This window comes from Harpegnathos saltator, unplaced genomic scaffold (genome assembly GCF_003227715.2).
Source record: "Harpegnathos saltator strain DR-91 unplaced genomic scaffold, Hsal_v8.6 scaffold45, whole genome shotgun sequence".
Classification (NCBI taxonomy): Eukaryota; Metazoa; Arthropoda; class Insecta; order Hymenoptera; family Formicidae; genus Harpegnathos; species Harpegnathos saltator.
In genome coordinates, this window is record NW_020230261.1 from 2,032,958 (window position 1) to 2,057,761 (window position 24,804).

Genomic DNA, 24,804 nt, shown 5'->3' on the forward strand with positions numbered 1-24,804 from the left:
CGCGCTACGTCGTAACTGCATTTCAACTCACCGCCACGCGAAGCATGACGAATCCGCGCGGCAGTCTCGAATTTCGCGTTAACGCTTCTCAGATAGCCGCGCTCAGCGCTGGCCATTTTTCCAATGTCCGTGATCCAGCTGGAAAGGTGCGAGGCGAGTCGCACCTCAGCGACCGGGCGTTTTACTCGATTCGTTCCTGAATCGCGCGCGTCGGGAGATCTTTCTCCCGAACGGCAGACTTGATTAGAGTCGTCGGACGTTGAATAATGTCGGAGTGTCTCCCGCGAAACGAGCGGCGTCGCGACCACCTCTGACTCGATTAGCGATTACTTGGCAAAATTAGCGTAGAAAGATTCGTGTTCGGACGGGGTGTAAGACCGATCGTGGAAATCGAACAAGTTCAGCGTTTCCAATATTTCAACGTTCGGAGAGATCGAAGCTTTTCGCTCAACTTTGGTCCCTAGTTCCAGTACTTGCGCGCTTGTTGTTTGGGAGAAACATCGATTTCGCGTCTGAAAGATCGCGAGCGTCGAATAATAATTGACTCGCGTCTTCGAAAGCTAACGAATTGACGGCAAATCGTCACAGACGACGCTGGGGCGAAGACGATCCAAAGCGGCGGCGGCGCGAAGCGGGGGGCCCGGCGAGAGAGAACAATGTTACCGAAGCGAAGAGCAAAGGGCAGCGAATCCCCGCGGCGCGAGGGAGCGATGGTTGAAATTTGACTGTAACTTCGGGAGCAACTCTTTCGGCCGATATCGATTTTCATTTGGCACACGAGACGCGCACATCTCGCCGATTGCCGTTTCGTTTAGCCGCTCGCATGTGCGCGGCGCGCCGCCGCGCGACACGAGCGACATTTTTCTATGTAAATAAGCTCCGGATCCGTGTTCGTCGGGGCCTCAATGTCCGAAGGGAACTTTCGAGAGTTACAAAGTTGCGCCACAGAGTGGAGGCGGAGGCGGCGGTTACGTTGGCCGCCTGATGAACGTTCATGCGCTTATCGAAAATGAAGATAAGTCCGCCCGGCCGTGCGGAATTTACGGCGTCTGAGAAATCGAGTTTCCGCTCGTAAGCGGCGTTTTACATATAATTAGGCTGGAAATAGCCGCGAGGAGGTTTCTGTTACGCGCTCTCTATTCGCCGACTTGGATCTCATTCTCCGACGACGGAAACGGCATTAACGACCGCGATCGCGCGCGCAGCTCTCGCTCGCACGATAGGCCTCCTCCACTTTTTTCCTTTCTTTCTCTTTCTGTGTGTGCGCGCGCGCGCGTGCGTGTGTGTGTGTGTGTGTGTGCATGCATGTGTAATCCGGCGAACTCGTTTAAAACACGCCTATCGCGATCTCTATCTTATCCTCGCGAGAAGTCGAGCGCCCCACGGAGTGTCGCGCGAGTGTCTCGACGCCGCGCGCATGTCGGATTCGTTCGCGGAACGGCGGCTATATTACGCCGTGTCAAAATAATCGCACCTGTCGTGCACTGAGAAGTGCTCGTTCACGGTACCGTTTGCGACGGCTTACACTTTTCACGGCTAAAAACGGAAGGAGGACGCGCGTCTTCCTTATGCGTCTCGGCCAAACTGAAATGGCGACTCTTTCTCACTCTCCTCTTCGTTTTGTTTTCGTTCTCTCAATTATTCGTCTCAATTAGACTTCCCAATTTATCCCCTAATTTATATTTGCCGATGGGAATCGGGTCGACGACGAGAAATGACGGACATGAGACGACTTCGTGCGAGCGAAGCCTCGCACGTGTCAATAGAACATTCGGGTTAACGAATACTAAAATAGTGATGGAGAACGTTCAAGGATCTCCTTAAGATGTCAACAAATAAAGAATTTATTCTATATTCGCGCGCGAACGCGCGATCGGGAGCCGCTGGAGCGGTGCCAAATATCAATGTTAAATCAATCGCCGACACGGCGTCTTAGGCTACAAAATGTCGCACGTGTGACCCCGTTTTACAAATTTATATTCCACATTCGAATATCGGCTCGCGGCGGATTAATATCGAATCAGCGCGATATATGTCAGGCGCGCCTCTCGAATCGCTCGCGATCAATAATAGTCGGCGGCGGCGGCAACGGCGGCGGCGGCGGCGGCGGCGGCGGCGGCGGCGGCGAACGTGATAGAGAGAAAATGGATTGTGGATTTATCATCGCCGGGTTCATTGACGGGTCCCGAGCGCGCAGGTAGGATCTCGTAGATATTCAATTCCGTAAAGCAACGTAGCGCGCGGCGTGGCAGGACGAGCGACCGCAAATTTCCATTTTCCCTCAAATCGAGACAAATGTATCGCGCGTATTTTCCAGCGCGCTCTCGCGCGCGCCGCGCGTTTATTGCCGGTTTCATGGAAAACTGGCAAAAGTGGATGACTGATGACTTCATACGGCCGCGCGCGCGCGCGGACTAGCAACGCGGCTGGACTCGCTCGGAAACGGAGATTCGCGCGGCGCGAGCGATTCGCGAGGACGAATTCACGGGCGCGACGGGGACGGATCGGCAGATCGGAGACGAGACGAGCTGCCGCGTTCTTCCAGGATGGATCCGATCCCGCGGTGATTACGACGGAGGATTGCACGTGAAAGCGAGTTCTTCGAACCGATAGATCACCGACGACATTGTCGTCGTCGGCGGCGGCGCGGCTTTTTCTCCGCCTCGTCGTTAGTCCGACGAGGGACGACGACGGTGCTTTGCACAAATTGGAGTTCCGCTGCGACCGTGCGGCGCACAATGCTCGGAGGCCATTAGACCTCCGGAAAAACGCCTCTCGCGACGACTGCGAAATCGCGCGCGGAGAAGCTTGCGACGAGGCCGACTCGGCCGGGGAACGCGCGGAAGCGCGATCGCGATCGTCCGCTCGGTCCTTCCTCGACTTCGCGTGCCTTCCGGCGACGTGGATCTATTTTCGGCCGCGATACGCGAAATCATTTTCTCTGGTGGCTCTCGCGAACACACACACACACACACACATATGCGCGCGCGTTCGACTTCCTCACCGCCTCGGTCGGGAATAAAAGTTCGCGTGTCCCTACGAACACGCAAGAGGAGAGGAGTGCAGAGCGGGAGCGCCGGAGAACTCTCGCCGTGTCTGCGTTCTCTCGTGGAGAAACTTTCATCGTCCGAATGCACCGTGCGGGAAAACGGATTCGGCCGGTCCGCCGCTCGACTGTCCGCGCATTCGAAATATCTCGCTGGCTCTGTGTGCAAACGCACACTTCGCCGCACGGAGTTTGTGCGAAAGTCAAATGAACCGTGCGAGATGCGCGTAAGTGCGTAATAATGCGTTCAATCGCGTTCGCGGTCGTGATCGCCCGTCGCTCGCCTCTTCGTCGCGCGTTCTCGTCAAATTCGCCTCCCCACCCACCCACCCCCCCTACCCCACTTTCGTTCAAACGGGCTCGTATCAACCGGATTCTTGTAACACATTTACCGCTACGACGGCAATATTATGTCACTGGTGACCGGCGCTATATTCGCATTATCGTGCCTCATTAATTTAATAGCGCATATAACTCATTAATTTAATAACACAATTTAATGACGTATAAAAACGTGACCAGCTGCGTGCGACAAATTACCCCCGCCGATAGAAAATCGATGAAACGATCTGACGAACGTACGAGCCGACGAGTTGCGTTTATTTGTCGCGTCTTTGATGCTCCGTACGGTCGCGGTCGCGAGCACTCGACTAGCCAAGAGGGAAATTAACGCTTCTCTGGGTGTCCCCGAGAGAAGGAAAAAAACTTTACCGTTTCGGACGCGTCTGGAGAATATCCGACACAGCAGCTACGCTTGCTTCCTGCAGCGCTTCCTACGTCGAAGCGCGATCTTTCCTCATGCACGCCGGGGGGGGGGCATGACGTGAAATTGTCGCGTTCTACGTTATGCAAACAAGAACAAGTAAATATAAACAAACGGTAAACACTCATGTTCCAACCGAACGCGCGCGCAACGGCTCGAACGGAAACTCCGTTTGAAGTGCGCGTCGCTCGAAAGAGCCGAGGTTCGAGGACGCGCTCAGATTGATTGCACGTGGCGCACAGTCGGATTCTTCAGCGTCGCGGGAATTTTTTACGCGCGACGCACGTGGCCTCAGCGTGTGTCACGCTGACGATGGAGCAGAAGAAAAAGGAGGAGGCGTGCGTCTGTTCTATTTGCACCTTCGCCGCCGACGAGCGAAGTCGCGCGCACGCTATATTGACAGGTAGCCACTTAGCGGTGTCGTCAAAGCTCCTGCTCGCGGACGTGGCCCGTGGCGATAAATCGCGACTTTCAGGAACGCAAAGCTTTCGAAAATTTGCAGAGAGAGAGAGAGAGAGAGAGAGAGAGAGAGAGAGATGCATCGCAAAGTCGGGCCGACACCTAGGGAACAGACGGGTAATCTATATGCGCGGCGAAGAAAGCGGCTCTCTGAATCGCGACTCGAAGGCGCGGTGACCCCTGACACGTAGTGCGTTTTCGCATCGCCGACGTGATTTACCGAGGGCACGCGTCCTCCAGCATCGAGACGAGATCGGCCGCGAGCGAAGCGTGAAAGGCGCACGTGCGTTCAGGCGGCGGGTTTCGTTATTTTTCAAAAACGAGAAACAAAGGAAAGAGAGAAAGAGAAAGGCAGAGACAGAGAAAGGGAGAGGGAGAGAGGGAGAGAGAGAGAGAGAGAGAGAGAGAGAGAGAGAGAGAGAGAGAGGGATGGAGAGAAGGAAGACAGAAGGCACTCACTTATATGCAGGAGAGCTCCAGCCGATGATCCCGGACTTTCATCGACAGCGACACTGCCCCGTAAAGACTGTTCCAGTAAAGTTCAATCGACCTCCGGGATCCTCCAGCGCCTCTTCCTCTCTCGTGACTCCGCACCGCCGTCGAAAGCCTCGAGCGCGCAACGAATGCACGTGACGACGGGGGTTAAATGCCCTTGCCGCGCGAAGTGGTCGGTCGGTCGGTCAACCGGCTCTCTCCTTTCTTCTTTCCCTTTTCTTCTTTTTCTGTCTCTTTCCCCTCTCTCTCTCTCTCTCTCTCTCTCTCTCTTTCTGTGTTTGTGTGTCTCTCTCACGACGACGACAACAGGTCCTCGCAACGCGGCGGTCGCAACGAGACTGAATCGCCGCCAGTCCGCTGCTGCTCCATCCAGCCTGGAAACAGCTGCTCTCCCTGCCGGTGCCAGAAAACCGCGCCGGCCTCTGTCTTTCTCTCTCTCTCTCTCTCTCTCTCTCTCTTCTCTCTCTCCCTCTCTCTCTCTCTCTCTCTCTCTCTCTCTCTCTCTCCCTCTCTGTCTTTCTCGCTCTCGTTCTCTTTATCGGCGGCCGTGAGTCTCGTACGGCGCGCCAAGTGCATCTTTCCGCGATGCCTCCCTCTCGCACCTCTCTCGCATCGGTGCAAACCTGCCGGTGACCTGGCAAGGGGTGAGCAAGGAGCGACGCGCGCGGGGGTGGAGCCGACGAGCCTCCAAGAAGTCTCGCTCCTACGCGAGGTAACTTATCGGTGCACTCTATCGCGTTGGATTCGTTACGGCGATGATGACGCGCGTGGCAGCGCGGATGACGAGCCGAAATCGGCATTTCGCGCTCCGTTTTTATGTAGCCCCCTTTTCCTCGCGCGCGCGCGTGTTGAGTTTCGCGCGATCCTGCGGCGATCCCCATGAACTTCGGAACTCGTTCTCCTTGTGGCGGCTTCCGAAACGCGCAAACGTGCGCGGATCAGGATCGGCCGTTTCGGATTCTCTCGGCTCCCTCCGTCGCGCGGATGTGTTGACGTCTTGCGAGAAAACAGATAGATCGAAAGGAAAAGTAGCAAGACATTCCTGTAGAATTTCCATTCCACGACGCGCGTTATGAAAATCGGCTTCCTACCGTGTATACGCAAGTGCACATTCCCTCTGAATAATTGTGGCGCTACAAAAACCCAGAGCTGCCTCCCCCCTTCTCGCCCCCTGAGGACGCGAAGAGGGGGGGGGGGATCGTAAAGCTTTTAGCGAAAATTAGTATCGAAAACGTCGATACTCGCGCGCCCTGCCGCGGCTATAAAATCCCCCCTTCGCACGCGTATATATTCCACACCGGTTGTTTCGATTGTAAAGGCAAAAGGGGGAGGCTTTATTGGCGGGGTATTAACCGGTGACGGCGCGTCTGTCTTGCTACTTGCGCGCGTAACACCTGCGCCAAGGCGCAGGTTTTCGCTTCGCTCTGCCTCGCTCCAGCCCGCTCGTAATATCGCTCGTCGGCTCGCGACGCGAGCTTTCGACTCGAGTGGAATCTTTATGACGTTCACCAAGTTCGCGCCACGTGGCGTCTCAGCTTTCCTACGTACCTGTCAAAGTCGAGCCAGCAGACTCTCGCGAGCCAATCGCAATCGAACCCCGCGATCTTCCGAGCTCGGCCGAGTTGCCGACGATGAGAGCCAAAGTTTCACGACGGTGCTGATAAGTCGTCTGACGACTTATCAGCACCCGAGCGGGGACGTGGGGACGAGCTCGGCCTCAACGTCTCGGTGAAGCCGCGAAGGCTTCGGGATGACGCACCTCGGCGCGTCACGCTGATGTAATGAACGCCTGCACCTGTGATCGCGGGACACGGTTAGATATTAATCTCGCCGCGATTAGCGTCTGGAAGAGGGAAAAACGTCCGATTGATTACCGATAGATGAGACTGCAATTGGTCCCGCTCGCTTCACGACGAAGATCGTCCGGGCGAGCCGCCCGAGCGGCTCGAGAACGCGTTCGCGGAGACTCCGCTTCGGAGAGCTTTCGCGAGCGTTCGTCAGATACGCCGGCGACGCTTATTTATCCTCTGTAACGCAATGCGGATAAATTAACCTTTGTTACCGGCATACGACGGCGGCACGTCTTTGTCTCAACGTGGTATTTAGTTTATCGGTTCGAAAGCAGTGGAGTGTCAAGAGCACACGTGTCTCATCGCCTCTCTCTCTCTCTCTCTCTCTCTCTCTCGCTCGCACTTCCGTTGCCGCCGCTGTTGTTTTTCCTCGGCCACCTCGGGTCGCAATTACGCAGCTTCATAAATCACAGGCGAACGTAAAACCCGGGGTTACATAATAACGATTCGCAGGAAGGTAGAAAGGACACGTCGTCGGCTTGATGCGCTTCGTTGGATTTTCGTCGCAACATTTTTTCACCCGCTGTGTATAATTACGAGATTAACCCGCAACACGCAAAAGATCGTTTTCTCTCGGCATTTGCCCCATGCGGAGATCTGTAAAGCCCATCCGCCAAAGTTTCCGAGACCGCGGAGGGTGCAATCGGGGTGAAACGAGAGGAGGGAAGGGGGAGGGGGTTCCGATCGAGACGCGAAATTGACTCCTTTTTCTCGTCCGGCCGAACTTTGCGCCTCGGATCCGGCGTGGGCTCCGTCATGAGCGCCTTTATAAACGATTAGGTCATCATCACCCTCGCGGCACTTTCATTTGCACCGACCGAGTCGCCGCCGCGCCGTATATCCCGGATGCGATCATTATCATTAAGAGTCGCCGGGCCTTACGTCTCTCTTCCACTCGCCCCACCTTTCACCTTCCGTTCGTCTTTTTCTGAACAGACGAGACGACGACCACGCGCGCCCTGTCATGGCCCACGCGACACCCATTACGACCAATCGGCCCTTCAAATACGCGCGCTAAACGACACCGGACTGTTCCTCAATCTCGTCCTGGAATGCATCGCTCGCACACAAACGGTCGCGCACAATGAAATTATATTATCTGGTCGTGTGTGCGCGCGCGGACCGGACGAAGGAGAATCAGCGACGCGACGTGACGCGCGGTCGGCGAGTCGAGCGAAGGACCGACGGGGAATTCGTTTCGCGAGATTACGAATCGACCCCGGGAGGAGGAGGGGAACTCGCTTTCCCTTACGCTTGCATTTTATTCACCAGTAATCTGTATTTATTTACATGATATCCCGCGTATAATATTTTTCACATTTGTACGAAAAAAACTCGTCGCGACACCGCCGGAAAACTTTTCATCGCTTTTCCTTTTTTTTTTTCTGTTTTTCGATATAACGGCAACATATATGTGGCAATCAATCAGTATTGTATAAGTTATACCATAAAGAATGCATTATCCTAAAGTGGTAAAAGTGGTTCTCCCCTTTCATCTTGTTTTTTGTTTCCGCTACTTATACGTAAAATATAAAATTACTTTCTTGCTTATACACGCTGTTTGTCGTTACAGTCTCACAGTTCATGATCACACTAGATGAATATCTATTTCATATATTGATGTTATATACATGTGTGTATGTATATATATATATATATATATATATATATATGTAACATGAATGTATATAACATAATAATTACAAAACGTAACATATTGTACACAACGCAACTGCGATATACCATTATTTATAAAGTATAAACATTATTTCACCGGTATCGAGCATTTCGATGACATTTCGAGACTTTTTGCCCCCTCTTCCCTCCCTCGTTATTGCTACATTTAAGTAACTTAGGTAGTAATAAACATTTCTTAGATCTTTATAGGTTGCAAGTACGTACTCAGTAATATCACTATCACGCGACTACAAGAGACGAATGGAAAGCTCGAATGACGTTTCGCAGTCATACGCAAATATCTCTACATGTTAAAAGCTGAGCGCGAAATTACTTTATTACATCCAGATCAACACACGATCTCTCGTGACAAGAACGCGAGACAGTGTTCTCTCACATACACCACCACATCGACCACCTTCTTTCATTCCCGTGTGAAAATTATACGTACAGGTGCGGTGTGGAAAAGAACAAATATTCTCTAACGTAATATCCGTGCATCGGAGGAGTGACGACGGAGACGTCGCTTATTTACAGGCTGCATGTGCGAGCGCGCGCGTACGCGTGTGAGAAAAATAAAATAAATAGAACATTTAAAACGCGAAATGTTGCTAAAATGAAGTGCATAGTCATGGGAAGTGAGGTAGAGAAGAAAACAGACGTGTACATTTGGATCGTTACTTCTCTACACGAAGGACACACGGCGCGTATGCGGTAGGAAAAACGGCTCGAAACTGGTCTATATAGTAACCGTATTGTATGAGAAATATATACACATATATATATATATATGTATGTATATATACCCATTGCCGTATGTATAAATTATGTAAAATTCAAGTTGGACGGGGATATTTTGGCACATACTGGTCCATAGCTTAATGGCACTTTCACGCCACTTCTGAAAGTGGATACATCAATAAACATATCATGTGTTACATTTGACCCCCTTAAAGCTGCTCTACTATGTCGTGATCGTTTTTGTAAGAGGACTGCTTAAAGCTACTTTTCTGAGAATGTTCTGTCCTTCGTAACTCTTTAGCGAAGTATACTATTGTCCTCTTGAGGCCTTCAGCCAGCGGGATCTTCGGCTCCCAGTTCAAGTACTTCTTAGCTCTGCTAATGTCCGGTCTTCTTCTCTGCGGATCGTCCTCGACCGCCGCGAGTTCCACTATCTCGCTGGTGGCGCCCACCAAGTCTTTTATTATACGCGCGAATTCTGCAACAGAGATCGGAGTGTTGAGATCAAACTGAGTGGGAAGGTCCGTGGGAAAGTTTGAGCGACGCAGTGCTGCGTTCTCACAGCCGGTTCTCACTTTCGATCGTGTGCTCCACGGGGTTTCCAATGTTCACAGGCAAGGTGTAATTAGATGCCATTAGGGCCACTAATCCGTCCACCAGGTCAGAGACGTATTGAAACGATCGCGTCTGCTTCCCGCTACCATAGATCGTGAGCGATTCGTTTTGCAAGGCTTGGAGAATGAAGTTGGACACGACGCGACCGTCGTTCATGTGCATTCTAGGTCCGAAAGTGTTGAAGATTCGCGCGACTCGGACGGAGACGCCTTCTTGTCTCATGTAAGCGTAGCTCAAAGTCTCGGCGACGCGCTTGCCTTCGTCGTAACATGCTCGTGGGCCTGTCCGACAGTTAAATGATCATCGGAACGCCAACGAGCCAATAGAAAAATGTCTCCCTTATCGCTCTATTTATGAAGTACGTATGTAAAATCTTACCGATTGGATTCACGTGACCCCAGTAAGTTTCCACTTGCGGGTGCTCAGTGGGGTCTCCATAAATTTCCGACGTGCTCGCGATCAACACTCGCGCGCCCACTCGTTTCGCAAGTCCTGAAACAACAACAACGACGACGAATTACGTAACTCCGCCCCTCCTCTACGCTCAGCTTGGAATGTGCTTCGCGAACATACGACTTACCCAGCATGTTTATAGTGCCTAACGTGTTCGTCTTGATCGTTTTCACAGGATTCAGCATATAGTGCGGTGGGCTGGCCGGACTAGCGAGATGATAGATCTCATCAACCTCCAGATACAACGGTCTCACGATGTCGTGGTGCACCAGCTCAAAGTTCTCATGACCGACCCAGTGCTCTACGTTGCGCTTTCTACCGGTGAAAAAGTTGTCGACGACTATGACCTCGTGCCCGGCTAGCATCAAACGATCGACCAGGTGAGAGCCGACAAAACCCGCGCCGCCCGTCACCAAAATTCGTTTTCGGTTCTTGTAATTGAGGAACTTCACTGTCGGGAAGTCCTTCGACACCCGGTTCTCGATCGCAGCCTCCAGATGCTGCAGCTTGCCCTCCATTTCACGGATACGCATCTTGGCCTCCTCGATGGTCTTGATGTCTCCGTCTTCCTCGTCGACATTGTGTATCTGTTGAGTCGCGATAACGTTCTTATCATCTAGATCGTCTTTGTCTCTGCTTACTTTATCCAATCTGTGGATTCGACTGCGAATAAAGGAGTGCTCCTCTTCCGTATTCACCAGAGTTTTGTAGAAGCCGAGTACTGAAAGAAGCGGGAGAGAAGAATGTTATAAATTTGTTCGCATACGCGTATTTCGTTATACGGCACATTTTTCGACGCAATAATAATAATTATTTTTGATTATAATAACAGACGCGCGGAATTCAGAAAGAGAAATATGCTACACGTAGTGACAAATATCATATTGTTTCGTTATTAAATCGGCCTTACTTCGCAAAAGCAGACTAAAATATACAAATAATCAGTACATACGCGCAGTATAGTAAAAATATATTTTTTCGGGATTAGGAATTACAAAAATACAAGATTAATTCGTCAGAATGTGCCGTCTGGTGTTCGATAATGACCTCGACGCAAAGTTTGAATTTTATCGCCACATATACGCAGGTGGTAGAGAGGAGATTGTTAAATTACCATTGCTATTTTTAACATGTAACTTCTGCCATTCCGCAGCAATGATAATAATAGAGTCTTACGTTAAGCGTGGGCAATAATTCCCAAAGTACAGCGGTTTCACGCGACATTTCATGTATAAATAGCCAAATTTACAGGAAGGAAAACAAACGAGAAAAAATCGGGATGCAGACTATCGCGAAATTAATCCGTGGCACCCGCAGGATTGTAAGAAACAAAGTGTCGCGTCTCGTCGCCCGACCGACGCGATTCTCCGCGCGAGACGAAGTCACCGCTGCCGAAAGAAAAGACTCGTAACCCTCTCTCGGACACTCACCTAATAATACACAAACCGCGAAGAGTGCAATCTGCTTCATTTTTCGTTGTGTGACAACCATGCTTTAAGTGTGCACATGACTCACTTGGATTACGCTTACGTCATTGCCAGTGCGACTTACTGGAGGAGTATCGCATTGTCTCGCATAATACGGCTGATCTCTGATAGGAATCGGGCCAGTTTGGCTACTCGTTCAAAATGCGACGGCGAGGAACATAACCTCAAATACACGCACCACATTACCAGCAGACACCGTGTGTCCCTAAAGGTACGGTCACATGGAGTTCGAAATAGCGGAACGGAAGAGAAACGAAGAAGGCAAGTGGTGGGGGGATTAACCAATTCTGTTCCGTTGTCCCATTGTGAAACAACGGAATAGAATTGCTCCAATTCCTCCAATTGGTTGACCCCCACCATCCTTCTTTTCCGTTTCTCTTCCGTTCCGCTGTTTCGAACTCCATGTGACCCTACCCTAACCTGGCCTGCACGCGACGTGTGATTATTGACGTACGCCGCGAATGGGCATGGGTGCCGCCATCTGATAACGCGCGGCTACACTTGCGCATAAAAAAGTTATCGCGCTACGATATCACGGACGATTATGGCGTCCAAGCTGATGCCGGCCTTGGACGTGATGCGCTGACCGTTTGCCGTTAACATAACCTCAAAACTGGCGCATCCGCGTGCACGCAGGCGCAGATCCTATTTTTTGATTGATATATAAGGCTGCGGCAGTACAAAGGAAACATCTCAAGTGGTTTTCCTACAGTCACGGTGGCAGTGGCATTCGAAACATGGCAGACGTCATTGATTGTAACTTTCCTGTTTGGGGCCTGCTGCCTAAGAAAGAGACGGGTGTCACTCAATTCCTTACCAAATACCCCGAGTACGACGGCCGAGATGTCATCATCGCAATCCTCGACTCGGGAGTGGATCCCGGAGCACCGGGTATGCAGGTGAGAGAGCAAATCCGCGGCCGTTGGTTATTATAACGCCGACACGCCTCTCGACTTCTCTCCACAACCGTGTAACATTTCGTACCCTTCGTCCGCGTGTCGCGGAAAATGCTTGTTGCCGAAAACGCGAGCGCGTGGGAGATCTTATCCGGAGATATAGTTCACCTGGATCCGTAAGAAGTTGCCGTCTCTCTCGCGCGTCTCCCCGATTGTTCACAAGAGTGCCCCGCGGACCGCCTTCGTCGCGAGATAAAGTAAAAATCACGTCATTTAAATTCTTTTGGTATGGCTGTCCGTTCTTGTTGATATATTTGGGGAGGATTATCACATACGTCATCACTTATTTACTTTCCGAACGCCAACGAGAGCTCGCATCTGTGCGGATCTATATTTTCTTATTTTATCTTTCTGTTGGTTTTATCTTATCGGCTATAAATCTTAACAGGTTTTGTTAAATTTGCATGCTCCTGGCAGAATAAATCTTTATAAGACACTTAAGATAAACTGTAAAAAGAGATCCTTTTATCAGGATACATTTGGATTTTATTTCAGGTGACTTCAGATGGAAAACCAAAAATTATCGAAAGATTTGACTGTAGTGGAGCTGGAGATGTAGACACTAGCAAAGTTGTACAAGCACCAGATGGATATATACTTGGTCTGACTGGTCGCAAGTTAAAGGCATGTTTGTGAAACATTTTTTGGAGACACAGTTTGGAGACAAATGACTAGACAAAAAAACATTAGAAAGTCCAAAGTTGCATTTTAATTAATTTGGCGTTGCTGCTAGACTTGATATAAACATTGAAAATTTCCTCCCTTTTGCTTGTAATTTAATACAGAATAGATATGAGAATTGGTTGTATTTGTACAGGTTCCAAGTAATTGGACCAACCCTAGTGGCGAGTATCACATTGGTTTGAAGAATCTATACGCATTGTACCCTGCTAAATTAAAAGAAAGGGTAGTAGCAGAACGTAAGAAGCGTCTGTGGGATGATGGACATAAATCAGCACTTGCTGAGGCTTCCAGACAGTTACAGGTATTACTACTATAATCAGTTAAGAGCATATCGCCAATCCCTTTGCTTTCTATTGCGTGTTATTGGCTGCATTCTTCATTGCTTTTAGACAAATTTATTCTTTTAATGTTTTGTGATATGAATTTCTGATGATCTCATACTGTGTGTGAGAGAGAAAAAATGTTTTTCTGAAATATTGTGTATTTGCTGGAAATCAATGGAAACACTCTTGTGGGCGCAATTATAATTAGGATTTCAGTCCATGTGATCCAAAGATAGTTGAGTGTTGGTGAGCTTGTCAAACCATGCAATTAAATGAGGCCGCTGTTTCACAACATGCCACAGTGATCCGTATCTAATGCTATATTTGTATTTGGCAGATTGATCTATTGTAAAGGCATTGATACCATTACATAATATCTGCTTAAGCAAAGTAATTATATGGGTACTGTGTATATGTAGTAGCATCCTCATTAATTTTGCAATATTATTTTTGTGACACATGATACTGGTACAAATTTATTTATTTTGAAAAAGTCACAAGTGTGTGTGTGGGAATCTTGCAACGCTCTGTTTAAATATTTCGGCTTATTAAAAGTGTCTTATTAAAAAATCTGTTGCCACAGCTTGGTACTTGATAAGCTTATCTGAATGCATGTGGAAAATAATTGTTTAATTCTTAATAAAGATTTGATCACAATTATAATGAATAACTGTACCATGTAGGAATTTGAAAGCAAAAATTCACAATTATCAACTTTGGAAGAAAGACTAGAAAAGGAAGAACTTGAAGCTCGCGTCGAAGTACTGAACAGCATTGAGAAAAAATATTGCGACGTAGGACCTACCTATGATTGCGTTGTTTTTCACGATGGCAATATTTGGAGGTAATCATATTCCGAGTGCATTACAATCCAAGTATACGCATATATATGTCTGAAGTCTAAATTACTATGTTTCTTCCACAATAGAGCGTGTATCGATACCTCCGAAGAGGGTAATCTAGAAGCTGGCGTCTTCCTCGGTGAATATTCTATCACGAGAAACTTTGCTCCTCTTACTCAAGAGGATCAATTAAATATTAGTATTAATGTTCACGACAACGGAAACACATTAGAAATTGTCAGTTTATGTTGTAAGTACAGATGAGAAGAACTGAAGTCTCGGGAGATTAAGCACATCAACTTTCCTATCGAGTTTCTCTCGATTTCATGATATTGCAGCGAGCCATGGGACACACGTGGCGTCAATCGCAGCTGCATACTTTCCCGATAATCCCGAATTGAATGGAGTCGCGCCAGGTGCCCAAATCATTTCGCTGACCGTCGGTGACGGACGTATCGGTACAATGGAAACTGGAACGGCTGTAGTACGAGCGATGATCTACATAATGCAGCACAAGGAGAAGATCCATGTTATAAACATGAGTTACGGTGAACATGCTCACTGGTCGAATACGGGTAGAATAGGAGAACTGATGAATGAAGTTATCGACGAGCGCGGTGTGATTTGGGTCGCGTCCGCCGGCAATCTCGGACCGGCTCTGTGTACAATTGGTGAGTATCATTAAATTTGATTATTAATCAGTTTCTATCTCTCAAATATGCTGCGTCATATGATGTGATTTATATTACTGTTAGAAACGAGAGGCATTATTAAAGTCCTTCAATATACAGATGCGAATATCTCGTGTCTAAAATACTTGAAAAATGTTGAAAAACAGGAACTCCCCCAGACATCAGTTCAAGCAGTATTATTAGCGTCGGTGCTTACGTGTCACCCGACATGATGATAGCTGAATATTCCTTGAGGGAGAAGATGGCAGGTATGCCGTATACTTGGTCATCTCGTGGTCCGATGATAGACGGAGGCACAGGAGTAACGGTATGCGCGCCAGGAGGTGCTATTACTAGCGTGCCGAATTTCACTCTTAGAAAAAGCCAGCTTATGAATGGCACAAGCATGGCGAGTCCGCACGTAACTGGCGCAGTGGGTGCGTATATATATCACGATTTGTATTCAATATGATGTTTCACATATGCACGCATATTAATTATGAGAACATTCTTATGTTGGAATTTTCTACATTTTAGCTATTCTTATATCGGGCCTTCTTGCCAAAGGTTGTCCATATTCTCCTTACAGTATCAAGAGGGCGCTTGAAAATACCGCTCTTTACGTATCCAACTTAGATCCGTTTGCGCAAGGTTCCGGTCTGCTGCAAGTTGAAAACGCCTTCGATAATCTCGTCTCATATTGCGACGCCCCCGAAAGGGACGTTCGATTTGCCATCAATTGTGGCGTTAATAATAGCAAAGGTATCCATATGAGAACAGGTATCATCGATCGCCCGAAAGATTATGCGATCACCGTTGAACCGGTGTTCATGGATAGCGAAAATATAGGTAATATCTCACATGAGGATTCTTTGATCGGTTCTTTTACTCGAGTGAACTTAGTGTTTTTTCTTTTTATTTATGCCTTTTTAACAAGATAAGTCTTATACGAAAAGATATCTTGCATAAATACAAGTTTGTTTTATTTTCTTACAGATCCATCACGCAAAATCGACTTTAATCTCAAATTAACGCTTGTGTGCGGCGCCTCATGGGTCCAATTTCCGACGCATCTAGACTTGATGCATATGCCTCGTGCTTTTGTTATCAGAGTTGAAGCTTCTAACTTACCAGAAGGTGTTCATGCCACTAGGTGGGGAACATTGTTCTTGAATAATATTGTTAGATTGAAAATTTCAGCCAGTTATGAACTTATATGTACAATTTTCAGCGTACGAGCGTATGATGTAACCAATATCGCAAAAGGTCCAGTATTCCAAATTCCGGTGACAGTTATTCAACCAATGACGCTACCGAAGACTGCACTTCTTCCCGATTTAACGTATGCAAACGTATTATTTAAGCCTAATACGATTGAACGTCATTTTATTCTTGTTCCGGAAGATGCTACCTGGGCAGGTAAATTATATTTTATCATTTCTATTCGATGCTATTTGACAATACGATAAAAATATTAATGACAACTGTTGCACTCGTAACGTCTTCTTATTCATTTCCAATTAGTTTTAAGATTAAGAAGTACAGAAAAGGATAAGACTGGTAGATTCGTGATTCACACTATCCAATTGAAACCTCGTATGTCCTGCAAGACACTCGAGGTTAATAGAATCATCAATGTCACATCTCAGTCAGAAACTGTTCAACCATTTGCTGTCCAGGTATTTTATATAAATATTTTTAATATAGTTATGTATGTAACTGTATATTATGAATTTTTTTTAGGGCGGATTAATTTTAGAAGTGGTTATCGCAAAATATTGGGCAAATCTAGGCGACATATTTATTGACTATTCCATCGAATTTCACGGAATTCATATGATAAATGGCAATCTTACAATGCAATCTGGAGATGGAATAAATCGAATTGAATTGCGTAGTTCTCTTAGAAACGAAGAGGTTGTACCCAGCATTTCTTTAAAATCATCTGTTCAAATTTTAAAGTAAGTATACATTTTTGTGTTAATTTATTCATTTCATAATAATGATTACGTGAAGTGCACAGTTAACACGTGATGCAATGTAGGCCTAATGAATCGAAAATTGCTCCTTTACGAGCGCGTGATATTATTCCGCCATCACGACAAATATACGAACTACAATTAACATACACATTCCACTCGGCAAAAGCAACTGAGGTCACGCCGAACGCTGCATTGCTTAGTGATCTGCTGTATGAAAGCGAATATGAAAGTCAAATGTGGATGATTTATGATAGCAACAAACAACTGATATGTTGCGGAGATGCATATCCATCTAAAGTAAGTTTCTAAAGACGAATGCATTTATTTGATAGGCGAATATTGTGACAATTTATTTGTGTGTGTGTGTGTGTGTGTGTGTGTATATATGTATATGTGTGTGTGTGTGTGTGTATATATATATATACATATATATATTCACGAGCAAATGTGACATTTGGTACAGCAGAGTATTCACAAGCGTGTAAAAATAAAATCTCTCTGTTATAGTATACAATACAAAAGTTAGAAAAAGGAGATTACACCTTAAAAATGCATATACGCCACGAAAAGAGAGATCTATTAGAGAGACTGACGGACATGCCGTTACTTCTCAGTCAAAAACTCAGCACACCAATAAATTTAGATATTTACGCCAGTCAGTCACAGGCTATTATCGGTGGAAAGAAAATGGTAGCTGCATCTATTCCACCTGGTCATATTCTTCCCTTGTACATCGCTCCAATGTTCAACGAGAACAAGTAAGTATTTTTGTCTCTATCTGCCAATACACGATCCATTTCATTATTCATTATCTCAGTAATGCCTGATAGGTTGGTAGAGCTTGACATTTCAAATTTATCGCTAGCCATAATAATAGATATAACTGGAATACCTATCAGCTATTTGCATATATTACATATATATTGTATCATATGTATATTAAAATATATGATATTTTCTCACTAGAGATTTATCATTTATTGATTTGCATTATCAAGTAATATTTTTATCACTCGTTAGAAAAATTATACAATTGAGAGATATTATGTATAAAATTTGATATTTTCGTATTTGTAAGAAGTTTAGTATATCTCCTTGTGATAATCATATGTATGAGTTTTGATATTGTAGTATAGTACGCTTTGATTGAATGTAAAGTATTGTTTGATTTTTACATAAGTAGTTTTTGATTTTAATTAATTGCCAATCTAGATTTCAATAATAGTACTCATGATTAATACTCGTGAAAGCGTTTTCATATACAAATATATAAATATACACGAGTTACTTCCAAATTGGCATTGTAATATTTACACTCACTCTTTTTGACTAATTTGGAATCTTTCTTTAGTAGAGATTATATTGAAACTTGTTTTTTATGACCTCGATATTTAATGTAAAATTTCACATATATTTTGAAACTGAAAAAAATTTTTCTTAATATATTGACAAAATGAGATAATAGATCTGTGCTTTCACTAAAGAAATATTGAATCCAAATTGTTTAAAGAATATGCAAATCTTACATTAATTTAGTTACATTAATTTAGAGATACCGTGTATAATACATAGTTATTAACATTAGTTATTTCTGTAAAATGCTACTAAGATAATTTTCTTTTTTTCATCTTACATTGCAGCACTGAAAACAAGTGAGTCTATAATACAATTTTTACATTTATTTCACATTTGACCGCACTAAACCAAATTAAGAACATTACTCACTACCCAATCAAATTGACACATTCTTATGTGTATGTGGAAAATGTGCTTATCTCTAATCGGTTGCGGCTTGTTGATGGTTTATTGCGGAAAAAGATGGCTTAGATGCGGAAAAGTATATCTGGAAGTGTTGGCATATTTTTGTTCATATTTGTTTTTATTGTTTCATTTCATTTTAGAAAAGCATATGCGCGCAAACGAATAGCAACATATTAATGTGTTTAAAATAAATTTGCTTCATATTTTTACATATTTGGTAATGTACACTTGCACTCTTTTAGTGCAATTTCTATTATTAATTTTTAAGTATTAATTTTTCATCCGTATGCTTTTTTGTGCAGTAGCTATTTTATTATTTTTAGTTATCTTTGAATGTATTTTGTTTTATAGAGAGTTATTTGTTTGTCTCTTGGCATGTATGCCTCGATCTTTTCAGTTGTACTTTAATGTCATATATATTTACCTAAAATCAGCTATATTATGTAATGTAATATATATTTATTCACCTCAGCTTTTTGTCAAAAAGGGGACTTGGTTTACAAAAAATGTTTTCAACCTCATCCTTTCTTATTTTTCTATGTGCTTATTCTAAATATTACATATGCTATTCTAAAACTATTCTAACTCTAAATTCTAATTCTAAATTCTGGAAATCTCAATATTTTCCTACATTCTTACATTACAACGATCTTTTTTGTTCCTCTTTCTATTTCTTTTATTTTCTTCCCTCCATATGCTCTATAAGCTCCTTATGTATTTTCTAATCTACTTACTACTCTATTTTGTATTCACTTCTTATTCTCGCCTTACACACACAGACTTTCATACTCTTACACGCCCTCTAACTAAATCCGGCTATATTACATATATATTTCTCTACAAGAACATTATAATCATTGATACACAATGGCTGCTAAACTTCTTTTACATTGGCATTCAACTGAATTTTCTATTTTGTTTAGCTTTCAGGCATATAATGCTAAAGTTAAGAAGAAGATAATAAAAGCTGCACAATTTATCACACTATAAATAACTTTCTCAGTCTACCGAAATACATAAAATATTTTCCTCTTTTTTTTGCGAAGAATATCCAAAGGCGCTACCCTCGGTAGTTATCTTCAAGGTACATTGACTTTCTGTAAGGACGATATCGGAAAGAAAGTGGATAGTCATTTATTCAAATATATATTATCTGAACCAACCAAGAAAAATAGCAACACCACTACCAAGTCCGAAAAGGAGAAAACTATGACGAAATGGGACGAGTACAATGAGGCGTTGAGAGATCTAAAGTGCAATTGGCTCGCAAAACTTGGTAATTTAACTCAGTTATAAATATATACATACATATATATATATATATATATATATGTACGTGCGCATTTAAATATATCTAAGTGTAGTTAATTTTCATCATATCATAAATATTTTTGTTTCTTTTTTCCGGTTTATGTTCTATCAATAGCACCGTCCATAAGTAAGTCGAATTGGATTAAAAATGTAAATGTTTATATATCTTGAGCCCCCTTTCCTACAAAGAAAAACGTACAATTTGATGTTTCTTACACACTTGTATTGGAGCTTGGAGCATGTATATATTTTTTGTTTTATTATAATTCTATATTACCGTATATCAAATAATGTATATGACTACAATATTTTCATCTTTTCGTTATGTTTGACAAGTCAATTGTTGTAGTAACACCCATAATCTCTTCTTCACTTTTGACATTCGTTATCATGTAATGTTATAATCTGAATAAATGACTGTGATGTAAATATTTTTATTTATGCCAGAATTTATGTGATTTCTTTGTGACAGAACCCGGCGAATATGCCAATTTGCTGTATGGGGAGCTGAAGAACATCTTCTCGGATCACCTGCCCGTCCATACTGCCATGTTGACGTCTTTGGATTCTCCTGAAGCACGTAGACACGTGCCTCACGATGATCTCTCGGAGAACGCTATCGCGCTTGCCAATCAAATAATAACAGTCGCAGACGCCGTGATCACTAATATCGATCAAGACAAGCTTCTAGCATACTTTGGCCTGAAGAATGATCAACGTCCCGATGCAGCTAAAATCAAGACCAGTATGGAGAAGCAAAAAAGCAGCTTGATCGAGGTGTTAGTGAAGAAGGGCTGCGCACTGGCGCGATTGTACGTACATGGCACAAAGACTGGAGAGGAGGGATCTTACGGACATTTACTCGAAAGCGTTACGCATCATTGGCAAGAAGTGCAAAAATTCGCAGAACCTACTGATAATAAGGTAAATGTAATTTTATCGCTGTGTTTGAAGTTAAAAAGTAGAAAGACGAGACTCTGGCTGCTTCATTTACACTGGCAAGAATAGGAATGTTGAATATAAATAGCGATTGAGTGAAATATCGATCTTAATCTCTTGCGCAGGTTATTATTCTGTCCTTGTGGCATGCGCACATCAATAATCATTATGGACGTTATTTGAAATTATTGACACGCTATTACGAGGAGAAACCGCTGAAAGAAGTTGACGAGAAGTGCATCGAGATTGCAAGGATCCTGGGCTGGGAACACTGGTCGCGTCTTATTACTACGAGTATACCGACGCGTTATCCGGCTACTTACAGATCGTTTTGATCACTGGTAAGGTGCGATATATCTCAAGGTGCATCAAAATGATTTTCACGCCCAATGACTGAGAAAGTTTCAACTGATGAAAGCACGTTTCCTGCGCAACTTTGTTTACGTTGCAATATATTCTCTTATTACTTTCAGATTTCAGATTTAATTTCAGATTTAATGTGGCTGATAAAACAGGAGCAATGACTAATACCGTTTCCAACGCATCTTTGTAATAACAGTGTCGAGCAAGCCGGGTGTAATATACGTTTAGATAAAAATATTAGTTTATTACAGTTATAATAAACTAATGATTTAGAAATTCTACCGAACTGATTTAACAATCATATACGTATGTACGTAATATGATTTGCACGAATGAAAATTGAAAGGAATTTATTGAAATTATTGATTCACGAGAGACAAATATAATATAAGCAATAATAACATATAAAATGTGTCTCATTCGCCAAATTGACGCACTATTGATATCACGAAGGGGACAGAAAAAACCGACAATAGGCATTTTCTCTAGATTCGAATGAGTACTTAATCGGAGTCTCGTAATGATGACGGCGTTACAAATAATGCCGTCACTTCCCAACATTGTTGATTTCAATGAATAATGACATCTAGCCGTTGAATTAACCGAGCATCATATCGCACTTGGTTCCATCTTTTAGTTGCAACGTAATCTATGTCACTAAACTTTCGTTGTTCAGCTTTATTTTTACGGTAAATTATATGTAAATATATACGTACGTATTTTGTTTTTACATCGACAAGATATAGTTTATTCCATTGATGTATGTTGTTCCTGATGTACTGCGCGACAAATCTCGAACGGACTATTTATTACTTCTGCGTTCATGTCATCGGGATAAGATGATGCATCGATTACATCCAGCACACAGACACTTTTATATCTTATATTACGCAACGGATAAAACGTAATGCCCCGTGCAAAGGAATGTACATATTGGAAAATAAATTTGGTACACCAATTGCATTTGAGCAAATGCTAAGAGCCAAACGCTCTTAGTAATTTTTTTACAGAAGTCTGTAATGGTAAAACGTCTGTAACATGCTTAAAAAAACCAGTTCAAAGCGGTCCACCGATGACCGATGTATTCGTCATTGCGATCAAGTGAGGATAGTGCTGCGAGAATGAGAATCGATTGAATAAAACATGTTTTATTAGGAATTATAAATATAAAGTAACAATTATAATCATTAGACCTGATGAAAAATAATTTCTCGGAACAAAGGCAGAGCTTGAAAATCGTTATATGGTAAGGAAATTGTATTGTTTTTAACAATATTGCGCGATTATCTAAATAATAAAACTATTAAACAAGTTGTTGGCGTGTCATCAGTTGTAATTCCATTAATTATCGTAGCAGTACTTGCTGTTCAACTGTTTACCTATGATGGCTTGCAACGCAGTCTGAACCGTCACAAGATCTCGGCATTCAAAATGTCTTGATTACATGTTTGCGGAAATGTATCTCGTAACAAAATTCACAAGTAATGAGAAACACACGGAATAAAAGACGCTCCTATGGCTATGGCTTTACCACCACTGTTTAGCTGCCATTTTCCGACATACGTGAAAGACTGTTCTAACAATCAGGTGGACGTATTCTGGTATCACCCTGAATTTACACAGAGCCGTTACCCACCGGGACAAGGAGGTTATTATATTATATATGTATATATCGTTAGCAAATATGTTCGAGCGCGTGTGCGGATGAAATATAACGTTAACGTATATTTCTCGGTGTGCCTGCACAATCCTCTAGTAAGCAAGGCCTGTACACTTATATGTTTGCTTGTGGCAGTACGAATATCGAGAGAACACTTATTGATTGATAATGTGGAGAAATGCCCAAAATTGAATATCATTGTAGCGGAAGCCATAATAGAGGGCAATGAGATTCATGCGTGGCTCATTAGGAAGAGACTTATATCAAATCCTTATTTAAACACGGAGGAGGCTTTGAAGTATGGCGGGGAGAGTTTGGATACACTTAGAGAATGGGTATGACTGTTGTGTACCTGAAGCAAATTATATTTCATATTTTCAGTCATCGATCGCTCGTTAGTTTCTTGTCTCACTTAGTTCCTACTTGTGTATAATAAGAGAAATTCTCTCGTGCGTGAGAACGTATTCTACATTTGAATTATTACATATACACGTAATACCTCCGTCGCAGAAATTCAACATCTTCTTCGAAGAGATAGGAACGAGTTTGTGCAAAAATATAAATACATTTTTGCACGAGTGGTACAAAGCTCCGGAACCGCACACTTTGTTTATGCTGCTTATCACGTGTGGACGCACTATATTGCTCATATTTCAAGATACATATAAAGTGAATAATCCGGTATTAGCTGCAGTATAGGCAGGCAGATAACGAAGATCTGATCGAGACGAATCACTTTTACTTGCAGGTCACGCTGTTTGATTCACACAGTCATTGTACTGTTAATAACACAAATCGCGGCTTAGTCATTGCTCAGGTAAGTAGCCAAGGTAAACGAGCGAGTTTCGTAAGAAATTTTATATTTTAGCAGACACGTTAGACATATCGTGTAACGTGCACGCGTTTACGAGTTATTTTCCTACTAATAATCGTGCGAAAATATATATGACGCAGGCATCCATTGATAAGTTAGAGGCATTGTGCGATTGGTATACTCAAGATGTATTAAAAAATTGCTACAATATACAAGCTGATAAGTACGAATTGGCTTGCTTATATTACTGTGGACACTCTTGCAAATGCCACAGCTATTACAAAATATAACCGCATGCCTATGTATATATTTTTCAACTGGCCATAAGGATACAAATAAAACTTAATTTTTATGTAGATGTACCACGCCAAAGCCTGTAATAATCTCGGTGATGTCATCACCATATGCCAGACCATGTTAGTAGAGCTCTCTAAACATATATAGGTGTGTAAGTAATACGCAGGAAATACAGTATACACTCATTCAGCAGTTATTTGTTCTTTAAACAAACCGAGCGTGTGCGTGTGTGGATCAAGACCGATGTATTTATTTACATTATGTACAAATTTATCTCTCTAAGGCTAGTGAAACGCGCCTCATTGTTTACACAATGCTGAAACTATTAGGAAAATAATTTGATTTATCTTCGAAAACAACGTCACTTCAAACAGAGAGAGTGTTTTATAAAACACGCACCGTACATATTTCTCTACGAGTGAGTTTAGCATTGCGCAAACATATCCTGGCGATATGTTGTCTATATTATATTAGTAAGCTTAATACTAATTCATATCTGCTGAGATTTACTTCCTTCTCTGCTACGTTTTTTTTTCTCGTTACTCTTATAAAATATAATGAAAAATGTGTGGACGATACAATTTTACTCGAAAGTAGTTTCGTTTTATACCCTCA

The 24,804-nt window shown here is 43.7% G+C and overlaps 4 protein-coding genes across 14 annotated transcripts in view; 2 read left to right on the forward strand and 2 right to left on the reverse strand.

Annotated features, from left to right (window-relative positions):
- Positions 1-6,738, reverse strand: part of Sulf1 (Extracellular sulfatase Sulf1) — a 72,861-nt gene extending 66,123 nt beyond the window's left edge. For 3 of the 5 annotated variants that reach the window (XM_011145405.3, XM_011145403.3, XM_025301860.1), the window contains exon 1: positions 4,728-5,194. The gene's annotated coding sequence lies outside the window, so the exon portion shown is untranslated. Of the gene's footprint in view, positions 1-4,727; positions 5,195-6,311; positions 6,559-6,637 lie in introns of those variants that run through there. The other 2 variants (XM_025301861.1, XM_011145404.3) reach the window with 2 other exon arrangements.
- A 1,553-nt stretch (positions 6,739-8,291) lies between these two features.
- Uxs (UDP-xylose synthase) lies at positions 8,292-11,805 on the reverse strand. Of its 2 annotated transcripts, none has more exons than XM_011145395.3 (5): positions 11,530-11,805; positions 10,227-10,820; positions 10,025-10,138; positions 9,607-9,927; positions 8,292-9,509 (listed from the first exon to the last, which is right to left on the reverse strand). In XM_011145395.3, exons 1-5 carry the CDS (start codon positions 11,588-11,590, stop codon positions 9,241-9,243), a joined length of 1,359 nt encoding a protein of 452 aa, XP_011143697.1. In that variant the 5' UTR covers positions 11,591-11,805; the 3' UTR covers positions 8,292-9,240. The 2 variants fall into 2 exon arrangements, with proteins under 2 accessions (XP_011143697.1, XP_025157527.1); XM_025301742.1 differs by having other exon boundaries at positions 8,293-9,509; positions 11,615-11,805.
- LOC105185706 (tripeptidyl-peptidase 2) lies at positions 10,427-22,734 on the forward strand. 6 transcript variants are annotated; one of them, XM_011145400.3, is made up of 21 exons: positions 10,427-10,479; positions 12,299-12,485; positions 13,038-13,166; positions 13,360-13,527; positions 14,233-14,393; positions 14,478-14,641; positions 14,730-15,062; positions 15,230-15,499; positions 15,600-15,911; positions 16,059-16,215; positions 16,294-16,481; positions 16,587-16,741; positions 16,806-17,023; positions 17,107-17,341; positions 17,552-17,802; positions 18,685-18,696; positions 19,852-20,081; positions 20,232-20,243; positions 20,589-21,040; positions 21,181-21,401; positions 21,548-22,734. In XM_011145400.3, exons 1-20 carry the CDS (start codon positions 10,442-10,444, stop codon positions 21,388-21,390), a joined length of 3,882 nt encoding a protein of 1,293 aa, XP_011143702.1. In that variant the 5' UTR covers positions 10,427-10,441; the 3' UTR covers positions 21,391-21,401; positions 21,548-22,734. The 6 variants fall into 6 exon arrangements, with proteins under 6 accessions (XP_011143702.1, XP_011143700.1, XP_011143698.1 ...); XM_011145398.3 differs by having other exon boundaries at positions 21,529-22,733; XM_011145396.3 differs by having other exon boundaries at positions 21,181-21,396; positions 21,529-22,733.
- A 186-nt stretch (positions 22,735-22,920) lies between these two features.
- LOC105185707 (uncharacterized) lies at positions 22,921-24,250 on the forward strand. The gene is made up of 5 exons (XM_025301745.1): positions 22,921-23,066; positions 23,175-23,413; positions 23,589-23,747; positions 23,827-23,895; positions 24,033-24,250. The coding sequence occupies exons 1-5, from the start codon at positions 22,934-22,936 to the stop codon at positions 24,180-24,182; spliced, it is 750 nt and encodes a 249-aa protein (XP_025157530.1). The 5' UTR covers positions 22,921-22,933; the 3' UTR covers positions 24,183-24,250.
- Positions 24,251-24,804: the final 554 nt, after the last annotated feature.

Coding starts and splice junctions, on each gene's coding strand:
- LOC105185707 (XM_025301745.1), top strand. CDS start 22,934: ATGGCTATGGCTTTACCACCACTGTTTAGCTGCCATTTTCCGACATAC. Junction 23,748..23,826: donor TATTTCAAGATACATATAAA/GTGAATAATCCG, acceptor TTTTACTTGCAG/GTCACGCTGTTTGATTCACA. Junction 23,896..24,032: donor GCGGCTTAGTCATTGCTCAG/GTAAGTAGCCAA, acceptor TATATGACGCAG/GCATCCATTGATAAGTTAGA.
- LOC105185706 (XM_011145400.3), top strand. CDS start 10,442: ATGACCTCGTGCCCGGCTAGCATCAAACGATCGACCAG. Junction 14,642..14,729: donor AGAAATTGTCAGTTTATGTT/GTAAGTACAGAT, acceptor ATGATATTGCAG/CGAGCCATGGGACACACGTG. Junction 16,216..16,293: donor GAAGGTGTTCATGCCACTAG/GTGGGGAACATT, acceptor TACAATTTTCAG/CGTACGAGCGTATGATGTAA.
- Uxs (XM_011145395.3), bottom strand. CDS start 11,590: ATGGTTGTCACACAACGAAAAATGAAGCAGATTGCACTCTTCGCGGTT. Junction 10,821..11,529: donor CGCGGTTTGTGTATTATTAG/GTGAGTGTCCGA, acceptor CGCTTCTTTCAG/TACTCGGCTTCTACAAAACT. Junction 9,510..9,606: donor CGTGGAGCACACGATCGAAA/GTGAGAACCGGC, acceptor TCTCTGTTGCAG/AATTCGCGCGTATAATAAAA.